The sequence below is a fragment of the Equus caballus genome, chromosome 7 (genome assembly GCF_041296265.1).
Source record: "Equus caballus isolate H_3958 breed thoroughbred chromosome 7, TB-T2T, whole genome shotgun sequence".
Lineage (NCBI taxonomy): Eukaryota > Metazoa > Chordata > Mammalia > Perissodactyla > Equidae > Equus > Equus caballus.
Window position 1 is genome coordinate 33798494 of NC_091690.1, and position 12240 is coordinate 33810733.

General features: G+C 39.6%; 1 protein-coding gene across 1 annotated transcript in view; it reads right to left on the minus strand.

The window, feature by feature from the left end:
• SIAE (sialic acid acetylesterase) overlaps positions 1-12240 on the minus strand; it is a 37072-nt gene that overhangs the window by 22943 nt on the left and 1889 nt on the right. The window contains exons 2-3 of the mRNA XM_014741201.3: positions 9787-9948; positions 2330-2505 (exon numbers count right to left, since the gene is read on the minus strand). Coding sequence (XP_014596687.1) covers positions 2330-2505; positions 9787-9948 — 338 coding nt within the window. The remainder of the gene's footprint in view (positions 1-2329; positions 2506-9786; positions 9949-12240) is intronic.

A 12240-nucleotide genomic window follows, 5' to 3' on the forward strand; every position in this document is an offset into this window, starting at 1 on the left:
TTGCTGAAAAAGATTAAAGACCTAAATTAATGGAAAGACATCCCATGCTCATGAATAAGAAGACTTAAGATTGTTAAAATGTCAACACACCCAAAGCAATCTACAGATTTAATGTAATATCTATCAAAAGTTCAACACCTTTTTTTGCAGAAATGGAAAAGCAATTCTTCATATTCATATGGAATTGTAAGGGACCCTGAATAGTCAACACAATCTAGAAAATGAAGAATAAAGTTGGAAGACACACTTCCCAACTTTGAAACTTACTACAAAGCTACAATAATTAAAACAATACTGGCATAAGGAGAGACATATAGACCAATGGAATAGAACAGAAAGCCCAGAAATGAGCCCTCATAAATATGGTCAATGGATTTTTGACAAGAACATCAAGATCATTCAGTGGGGAAAAGACAGTCTTTTCAACAAATGGTGCTGGATAAACTGGATATCTACTTGGAACAGAATGAAGTTTAGACCCTCACCTCACAATGCATAAAGAATACACTATACACTTCAAAAAGAATCAAAGGCCTAAACTTAAGAGCTAAAACTATAAAATTCTTAGAAGAGAACATTGGGGAAAATCTTTATGACACTGATTTGGCAGCAATTTCATGACTATGAAACCAAAAGCACAGATAAAAGAAAAAATAGATAAACTGTACTTCATCAAAATTAAGAACTTTTGTGTATCAAAGTATACTATCAAGAAAGTGAAAAAACAGCCTAGAGAATAGGAGAAAATATTTGCAAATCATATATCTGACAAGCAATTAATATCTAGAATATATAAAGAATTCCTACAATTCAACAACAAACAATTCAATTCAAAAATGGGCAAAGAACTTGGACAGACATTTCCCCAAAGAAGATATACAAATGGCCAATAAGCACACAAAATAATACCTAACATCATTAGTCATTAGGGAAATGCAAATCAAGACCACAATGAGATACCACTTCACACCTACTAGGATGGCTTTAACAAAAAGAAAAAAATAAGTAACACACGTTAGTGAGTATGTAGAGAAACTGGAACCTTTGCACATTACTGGGAGAAATATAAATTGGTACAGCCACTGTGGAAAATGGTTTGGTGGTTACTCAAAAGTTAAAAATAGAATTCACAGATGACCCAGAAAGTCTACTCATAGGTATATACCCAAAAGAATTGAAAGCAAGGACTAGAACAGTTATCTGTACACCAATGTCCATAGAAGCATTATTCATAATAGCTAAAAGTTAGAAACAACCCAGGTGTCCACCAACAGATAAATGGATAAACAAAATGTGGTATATGCAATAGAATACAATTCAGCCATTAAAAGGAATACAATTTTGATATATGCTACAATAGAAAGCAGAACAGGGGTTACCAGAGGCTGGAAGAAGGGGAAAAGGGGGAGTTACTGTCTAATGCGTACAATTTATGTTGGGGATGATGAAAAACTTCTGAGTATAGTTAGTGGTGATGAGTACACAGGGCATTGCAAATATATTTAATGCCACTGAACTGCACACTTACCAATGGATAAAATGATAAATATTTTGTTATATTCATTTTAACCATAATTTTTTTAAAGCATGTTTTAATAACAAAGTCTCAGGAATACCAAGTGATTTGCTAGAAGTCATACTAGTTGGATGACTAACACTCAGTCTCAATTTTTTAATCTCCATGACAACAAAAGACACATAGTATATTAGCTGCTCAGCATTAAAACAAAAGTAAGAAAAAAAGTGAGAAAACAGTGCCTGGCACACTTAAGTACACTAGCCGTGATCGGGAAAGCAGGCTCTGGAGTCACATTAGCTCCACTATTAACTGCATAACCTTAGGTGGGTAATCTAACGTCATGGGCCAGTTTCCTCATCTGTGAGATGTGAGTAACAGTTCTTACCTCATAAAGCTGTTAAATCAAATTAATACATGCAAAGTACTTAGAAGAGATCTTGGCACATGGTAAAAAAGAAGATTTCTACCTCCTTCTCCTCTTTACCCGGCTTCTTCTTCCTGTTTGTTTTTTTTTTTTTTTTTGAGGAAGATTAGCCCTGAGATAACATCTGCTGCCAATCCTCCTCTTTTTGCCAAGGAAGACTGGCCCTGAGCTAACATCCATGCCCATCTTTCTCTACTTTATATGTGGGACGCCTACCACAGCACGGCTTGCCAAGCAGTGCCATGTCCACACCCAGGATCCGCACCGGTGAACCCCAGGCTGCCGAAGCAGAACGTGCACACTTAACCACTGCGCCACCAGGCTGGCCCCCTTTTTCCTCTTTATCATCATCATCATTACGTATTGGCTGACACTCTCCAAATTACCTGGGAAACCGTCATCTGCATGTTACTTTGCCCACTGCAAAGCCAGACATCTCCAAATAAGACATCATGAACTCTCAGGGTGAAGTTCATTGTCCCAAAAGTCTGCTGTGCCATCATTTTATAAGGTCCACCAGGCTTCATCGGATCCAGTACCACCATCCAGCTATTAGAGTGTGCTGAAATAACAACAAGGCTCCATGGAATTAATCAATCAATTAATTAAAATGAAATTAAAGCCCAATCCTGTCATGTATCATACTCACTTGTGGCTATTCCAAGCCTCTGTGATAAACTGAATTCAAAGCTATAAAGATTGGCCAAATCTCAGACAAGTGAATAGAAATAATAAAAGCAGCACCATTTCTATCCTTAATCTGTACCAATCCCTCCTTACTTTTAACTGAAGCATTTACAGGAATAATAAGTTACCAGTTATAATCCTAAAAGAGGACAGACAAAAATACATGGAGATTAAAATTCAGGAGAGTTTAATAAAAAACATAAAATAGAAATTCTTATTATACTCTCGAACAGTCACTGTTAACATAATCATAATCTAATAGATTTACATAGTGCCCCAAACTAACTTGTGATTATCTGATCAAATGTGAGCACAGGTTAGAGATAATCATCCACGATCTGAAACTTCGCCTCACTGATGGTATCATCCTTGTTATCAATCCCCCCACCTCCTCCCCATAGTGCTACCAAGATTAATACTACTAGTGGTTCTGGGTTCTATCAACAGTTAACCAGGTGAGTGGAAAGGGACACATAAAGAAGGAGTGGGAGGTATATAAATTAACCTCTACAAAGAAGACATTTAGGCTTGCCCAATTAATTATTTTCACAGAGTTATTCACCAGACTTAAGGTTTTCGAACTCAATTAGGGAGATGAAAAGTTATCCAAGACCCTATTTCAGAAATTCATAGCATATTCCTTAGGAACCACCTCCCTACCACCTTCCTACCTCTCACCCACTCACCCCACCACCGCTGCCAACATCACACTTGGAAACTTAAGAAAGATATCTTGAAAATGGCAAAATTATGCATAGGAAAACCAAACAACATGAACAAAGTTGAAGAAACAAGAGTGAGAAAAGAGACTAAACAGATAAACGATCACTTTAAAATAAATATTCTTGGTATAATGCTGAAGAATACGAACTGATTTATAATTTGTGCCCACCAGATCAATGTAAGTTCAAAGGGAAAGAGTGGTAAGAACTGGAAATGGAGCATCCTAAAGTTATTATACCAACCTGTAAAGAATAATTATAAAAATACTGTCCAAGTGCCTACTATGTGGCAGACACTGTGCTAAGTTCTTTCTACTCAGCAAGAGCTAAGCAAAAGCATGAAAAGTCTCAATGCACGATTGGAGATTAGTAAAAGCTCAAACCATAAAGGACTGCTCAGAGTCTTGGGGGAAATGTCCAAAACCCTCCAGGCATCAGTGAAAGGGTGCATGTTTGCTCCTCTCAAAAGCACAACTGACTAAGCTTGCTACTCCCATGCCTAAGAGGTCAATTAAGCCCAGGACCAAATGCTCACTAGTGTTTTTATACCACTAATAGCCAGACATCGACATATTAAATGTATAATTCACCTAAAGCAGAAAAACCACTGTTTTGGAAACAGTGGGCAGCTAGTACAGATTGTGTCGGACAGGTGTGATGTGCTCCGTATGGCTCACTTCTGAGCAGGCAGACACTCCAATCTGTCCCCACTACACTCTTGCCAAGGTCTTTCCAGGCTTCTTGCACTGACATATCTTACTGGAGCTCTGTCCTCCTGCCACCAACATTACTCATTATTAGTGATGAGGTCAACCTACAGAAAACCTAGGACAGAACCATTTTTTAACCTTCGACTACTGTACAATCTATTCCTGGTGACTGCTATTAATTAGATATTTACACTTAGTCTCAATCCAGGCAACAAGGCTGGTGAAGAAACCTACCTTCACCAGAGCTTCAAAAAATTTTGCTGCCCAGCAATAGAAAGACAACAAGGGAAGGGGGAGACATTTGGGCAAACCATGGCAAAACCATCCTACTGTAGCCAGACAATGAGCAACCTCTAGGGCCTAAAGCATCTGAAGATAACCAGGCATCAAACCTGAGCCTTATTTCGAAGAACTGGTCTCACAAGGAAATCTCTCAACTTCCACAAAGACCTTGGAGAACTTCCTTCTGTGATAGTCCTCAAGCTGTTTCAGTTTCTAGCTTTTTTCCTCTCCCACTTGATAAAAGAAGAATAAACTCCAACACAATAATGGTTACTAAGTGAAGTGAACTGCCAGGCAAGGCAGGGGAAACAAGATCCACTACAGAGAAGTCACTAATGGTCAAACTAACTCGGAAACAACTCATTTAAAAGAATGAGGATTTACTCCCTTGTAAATACATACAAAGTAGAGCAGCCCCTGTGAAGACTGTTTCTTAGACTAAAGGCAAGGACAGGATTATAAAGGCAATGGCCACCACATCTCACAAGTCCTTGGCCTGTCAGATTAGGATTAACTGGTTAAAGTGGAGCTCACCACAGGCCAGTGAAGACCATTATAGTTTTTAGAAACTGTGTTGACTCACCAAATAATAAAATTGAGTCACCAACCACAAAGAGTTGAAGTTCACCATCCAGCTGGCTTTCTACTGATGATGGGCTTTCCAAGCAACAGTTGCTCTGGTTCCTCCTTCTAGGCCCTAGTCACTTGCTATTTTGTAACCTCTCTTACCAATCCAGGCCCAGGTTTCTGTAAATTCTCATTTTTCTTGCATTCAAATCTCTGCTTCCTCACATTCCTTCTCCTCCCATCTAGGAAGATTCATTTCTCTCCTTCATTATACAGCTACTTAGAGTGCCTACTGTGTGCCAAGCACTCCATCAAGCAGACAGAAGCCCTGGGTTACACTGACAAGAAAGCCATGCAAACTGACTGGGGCTCTGTGTTTTCGTGTCTAATGCTTAGCATATCTGGTGGCCTATTTCTTACTGTCTCTCTTCTCTTCATATTCCAGCCAAGGGCATAAATAAAGAACTCTCACCATTTTCTCTCCACCTCCCTGACCAACCTCCATCTCAAAATGGGAAGAACAATCAAAGGGAAAAAATTAAGATAATTTGTCTAGAGACAGGATTGGTCGTAAAGAGCTTTCTTGCTTTTTTCCTATTGCTATTCACATCAGATGTTAACTATTTTTCAGGTTATTGTGCCAAATCTCAGATGCCAAGAAGAGAAAAAGGAAAATTATCCATGACCTTTCCCTTCCCAAGAGGAAAAACCTAAAACTAAAAGAAGCAGCCCTGTTCACTTCTTCCCCTGCAGAACCCTGGCACTTCACAGCTGCGAACTGGTTCAGTAATTTGTGGAAGTGACTTGGAGGTAAAGAAGTTCTTACTGCCTAAACTGCCCCTCCCCAATGTGCATTTATTCTGTATAAAGTTCATCTCTACCACCACCAAATATGAAGGTAAAACCAAGAAAACCTAAAATACTTTTCTATCAATAAAACTGTTTGTGCAAGTTTCTTAAACTATAGCATTCTGTGGCAGACATACGCCAAGGGGACCCCCAATAAGTCACACCCTTGTGTAATGCCCACCCCTCAAGTGCAGGCAGAATCTGTGATTTGCTTCCAACCAAGAGAAACTGACAAAGAGGATGAGACCTCATTCTTGTCATTGGGTTACATTATACAAAAAAGATGAAGGGGTTTTGCAGATGGAATTAAAGTCCCTAATCAGTTATCTTTAAGTTCATAAAAAGGGAGATTATCCTGGGTGGGCCTGACCTAACAAGGTAAGCCGTTTAAAAGAAGGTCTAGAGCTCAGAGATTTGAAGCAGCAGAGACGCTGCCATGAATTCTACAGGCACAAGGAAACGAATCTGCCAGCAACCGAAGGGACCTTGGAAGTAGATCATCCCTAGCTGAGCTGCCCTGGCCAATACCTCGACTGAGAGAGACCCCAGAGACATTTAGCAGAGACCTCAGCTAAATGACGGCCAGGCTTCAGACCTACACAAATTGTGAGATAGTAAAAGTGCGTTGTTTTAGGCACCTAAGTTTGTGGTAATTTATTATGTAGCATAGAAAACTAGTATGCATGCTAACACTGCAACCAGGAGCTTTTTATTTTTCTAAGAGCTTTAGGCTTTTTGTGTTTTTCTAAGTTAGAGAAAATATATCTATTTACCTCAATCATGATAAATTCAGGCAGACCCACACTCATTTTATCACCTATATATGTATCCACCATGTGAGAAGATATACCCTATTCTCCCCAATTTTATTCCTGGTGTCTGAAAGAATCATGACGACTCATTTGACAACATGGCTCGAACGGGCCCAGTCCCTGACCGTATTCCCAAGCATCCCTCAGGCTTTAATTTTCCCAATGCTTAAGCGTCAGTCTGCTGGACAAAACTTTTTTGTTGTTTAATTCCACTTTGCTGTGGGCACCTAAGGGATTCTAGGTAATAACTTAGATATTAATAGAGATAGACAGAGTGGCAAATTGAGGTAGTCTGGCTGAAAATCCCAGAGTCCTCATCAAAATTTAAACAGAAGTCAACCTTTCAACGTACCCTGTAGTGTCTCCCTTGAGGAACATTTTCTTTTCTGCCTTATGAAATTTCCTATATGTCTACCTCCTTCATTCCAAGTAACACTTTATCCATTGTACTTTACGGGCAGGACAGAACAAGATGCCCATTGAAGTAGGCTTGCAGCTTTATATAAACTGAAATACCTTTCTTCTCTACCAAGCAAATGTGAAGAGCCTACTAAATAGATCTACACCCCCCCACCACCAATAACAACAACCCCTTTTCCTGTGAAACTGCCATCAATAGTCCATGAATCACTTGGTTCCCTTAAGTTGCTGCTGGATATTTTAACTCCAAATGACGCATCACTTTGCAGTGAAGCAACTGAGGCACGACTTGACCCTAAACTACAAAATGTGAAAGGACAGCATGAGACAGTGAGCTCCTGGAGGACGGGCACTGTTTGTATTCTTCTTTGTATTCTCTAGGGTTCCTAGCTTGGTGTTTTATACATAGACAGCCCTCAATCGACATTTATAGAATTGAACTCTAAGTGAGCAAGTTCACTATCACTGTAAAGGAAAAGAGAGGCCCATTCTCTAATTCATACTTTTTATTCCTTCTTGTCACCACCTACCTCCCTGCCTCATCTCTGGCCACTCCAAATATTGGTCCTGAAATAGCCATGATAGGGAGCAAAACTAAAAGTAATGAATAAGATTATGTTTTCAAACTGAAATGCTATATATTAGGTGCTTTCTATTCTATCTCTACAGTACTATGTAGTCTCTGTTTTCTAAATTTTTATTGGTAATGTTAACTATTAGCACCAAGGAAATCCTATTTCTTATTTTTACACTATGCACTTCCTTGGATTTCTAAATTATCACCGTTACTGAGAGCACCACTACTTGTACTCTGTGCTGCTAATTTCTAAAATGGACAGGACACAAAAGGAAAGCACTGCTAGTCTCCTGAATTCTTCATCTTCCGTACATTCTACAAGTCACTAACAGCATTTAAATCTAAAAGAGAACAACTTCTCAATCAGCTTAAGCTTCCCTTTCGAGTCTCTTAGTTTCACCAAGTAACACTCTTACCTGAAAAAGTCTTAAAATCCAAGAACTAGAAACACTTACCTTGCATTTATGCCGGGTACATAGTATTTTAAAATGCCTGTTGAATGGAAATGAATTATGAAGAGCCTGCAGCAAGGTCTGGATCACTCTGGATTGGATATCAGTACCGTATATTGACAAGACTAATTAGGCCACCCTGGTTTTCAGGGGCCAATAAAATTTCCACAAGCTTCTCCGTCACATATGTATTCAAGTCACTGCTCAAACCACCAACTCCCACATTAACTCCACCACCCTTCAGAGCAGCCTCCTCACCTGCCTGCCTCTCACTTCAATATCCCACAGCTGCGTAGCTACCTCCAACTAAGATATAATCAGGTCTCCATTTGACCCAGCCCTGAGTATGCCTTCCTGCATCCCATAACTTCTAGCTTTGCTCCTCCACACACTCTCTTATACACCTTTATCTCTTCTAGACAGACCTCTCTGCTCATGAAGACTGCTAATTCTCACCTTCTTGAACATCATCACAGCCACTATCTTGGGTCAACTCTTCACTGTCTATTGCCTGAATATCAATAATAGCCTGCTAACAGGTCCTACCACCTCTAGTCTTATTGATCTCCAACCCATCTTCCACAGTGCTGCCAGAGTAATCTCTAGAAAATACAAATCTGATTGTGTTATTTTGCTGCTTAAAATCCATTGATCCAAAACAGAGTATACACTCCTTAGCAAAGACAAACAAGCCCCCCTACATCTCCAACCTTATCTCAGATCATCCACCACCAGTCACATACCCCAGTGTTCCAGAAAAACCAACCTGCTTGCCATTTCTCCAATGATCATGCTAACTCATGTCCCCTGCCTTTGCCAGGCTCTTCCCTCTACCGGGTTTGCCATACTCATCTTTCAATATAAAACTCAGACTAAGTTAATTATCCCTCCCAAGTACTCCCATAGCACCCCATACTTCCCCATTATGGCATTTACCACAGTTAACTGTAATTGCTTATTAATATTCTGTCTCCTCCTCTAACCTATAAGCTTCAATAGGGGAGAGACCACATAATGTTTTGCTCATCACTGTATCACCAGTACTAGCACATTATCTGGCACATAGTTGGCACTCAATAAATATTTGAATGACTGACTAAATATTATAATAATAATAACAATAACAATGACAGCTGACACTTATTTAGTACTTACTGTGTGCCAGGTACTGTTCTAAGTATTTTACATATGTTAAATATGTTACATATATTTAATCCTCACAATAATCCTAAATATTATTATCTCCACTTTACGAATAAAGAAATTGTGACACAGAGATGTTAAATAACGTGTCCAAGGTTATATACCCATTAGTTGACAGAGTCAAGACCTAAACCCAGACAGTGAATTTCAGAGCCCACGTTCTTAATCTCTCCTCCATACTGCCTCTCCTTTAAATATGATTCAGTTCAAACATAACCTTCTGTGGAAACCTTCCCTTACCATCCAATCGGAGTTAGCTGTTTCTCTTCTGTATCCCATGACACCCCATATACACCTTCATCATAGCATTTATCACAGTGCACTGTACGACTTGGTGTCTATTTCCATCATTCCATGAGCTCCTTAAGGACAGGGACTTTGACTCAGTCTTATTTTGTGTGTGTGTCCTCAGTGCCTAGCACATAGTAAATACTCAAATAACTTTTATGGATGGATGGATGGATGGATGGATGACCTGAGCTGGAGCATGAGCATTCATTTTCAGATAATCCAGCAGGTGGCAGAAGACGACAAAAGCTGAACAGAGGATGGGCTGCCTTACCTTTCACACTGGTCACTTTCTTCATGATGGTTTCCTGATCTTGCCACAGAGTCACTGTCACTGTGGCTCCAGATACGCCATAGCCCCAGATCACTGCCCCTGCAGGCTCCTTCTGCAGCACCATGTAATCATGGATGTACGAAGCAAAGCGAAAACCAACACCTAAAAAATTTAGAAGAACATCATTGGAGAGATTCGTCACCAATTGAATCTGGTTAAACTGCAAGGAACAGACAGTCTTTATACAAGAGAATTTGAATAACCAGTCCTTTTAATCTTCTAAAACTAGATCTTGTTTCTCCTAATTAGGTAAGCAACATAACAAGAACAGTTTCCAACAATATGCATCATGGTACAAGATGACGAATAAGGAAAACTCAAAGAGCCTGGGGTAACCAATGTGCCATAAGCCTCCTCCCATTCAGAGCTCTTAACCTTCCTTTGCTTTCAGGGTTGGCCTAAGGTTTAACTCTTTCCCCCAAATCACTAAAATGCTCCTTTTTTGCACACCACAGATGGTATTTATGAGAAAAATAAGCCATTTCCTTCCCCTAACTTCCATTACCACACCTACTTCTCGTAGCTGGGAATAAAGAAGCCTGCCTCTCTCCAATACAGCCTTCTCTAATCTTTTCCCCATTCTTCATCTCCCCCTCTCTTTCCTACCAGTGTCAATTCCCCTCAAATAATTCCCCTTATTGTGGTTTTTTGAGAACCCATCGAAAATTCTAAATGAGCATTTATGAATATCTGTGACAAGTCTGCTTCTTTCTAAGGTAAATTCAGATAAACTAAGACACAAAAACTGAGGTCAGTGAGTGACAGAAGTCAAAATATCTGAACAAAGGTCTTTCGTTGCAATGTTACCCATTTCACAAGCGAAATTATTCAAAAAGAACAAGAGGAAGAACACTTGAAACTGTGGATTCTATTCTAGAGAGTCACTAACAAGACTGAATAAGAACTCACCTTAATGAGATCATTCCTATTTTTAACATCCAGCCTATCTGAAGTATTTTATTAATAACAAGCATCTATCCAAATTATCTCAGTGAGTTCCTCATCAAAACTCAACAAAGAAAAAAAAACTTAAGTTACATCCCAATTTGTCTGAACAAAACAGACAAAAATCCTTAGAAGAAAATAATTAGCAAAATTAAGATTTTTTTAAGGGTTTTAAACAAAAATTACAGGCAGGAAAGAGAATTAGAACTAACAAGGTTGACATTTTCCTCCCTGCAAGATACAAGTGATGACAGCCCCTTAGGCTATACTTAACAGGGCAGCATAGCTAATGGGGTCTCCTACACAGACCCCGGGACTTATCTGTCCTACTGCTTCAAATAACAGCCCAGTCCCTAAACATCCTCAGCTCTCTCTTATGAGTTAGTTCCATCATAAAACCTACGTGACAATCAAAGATCATCCAGAAGGCCCCCAGGGCTTGAGAGGCACAGCTACCATGAGCAAAATGCTCTAAGAAGAGACTATAACACCCCAGGATTGCATAAGCACATTGGCAGCCTGCTAGAGGGAAAAGAAGAGGCACATGTGTGGGAGGGCCTAGTCTTGGGTAGGTGCTTCATATGGAACAAAAACCAAAAACCAAAGGCCTAAGAGCTAAGCAGAGAGAGGGAGGGGGTAGGGCAATGGAGTGAAGAAAACTGCCTGCCGCTTGCATACAAGCCAGTGCAAGTGAGGGGCTCAAAGAGACCTGTACAGCCAGTTTCATAGGCTGGGGGAAATACCTTTCCAAGTCAGTCTGTTTTCAGCAACACACATTTACCAAACCTCTTTGTGCGTGGCTGTATTCTGAATTAGAGAATTTTAGCGGTGGAAAAGATCTTTTTCACACCCTGAGGTATAATCATGTTATTTGCTGATCAATAGACTGAGACCCAAGTAGATTAGGTAATTTTATTAAATAGCTTGCATATTAATTAATTAATTCAACAAATATTTATTGGCGCCTACTATGTGCCAGGTACCATTTTAAGCACTGAGGAAATAACAGTGAAAGAAAAACAAAAAGAAAAGAGACAAAAATCCTTGCCAACAGGGAGCTTACATTCTACTGGGAGGCTTACTTGTGGCAGGCACAGTGTTAAACACGTTGCAGACATTAAACTTCTTTGACTGGTCTCAAATCACACAGATAGGTTTATGACACGCCTAGAAACCACACCACCTGATTCCAAAATTATTGCAATTTCCAGTCTGTCACAGTTAGATACTGGTGGTAAATCAAAGAAAAGTCATATTCCCTGTCCTTATAAAGCTCACAGTCCAAGGTGATAAGAGTAGACAGTGGAACATTACCAAGGAATTGAGCAATGGACAACAGGAGAACAAGAAAGGAGGCGGGACTGCTCACTGTTTTTGTCAAATACAAGACTCTTAACATTTGAATATTTTTTAGGTCTTCAATTTTCCCTTCATTTGGGTGTTGGAGTA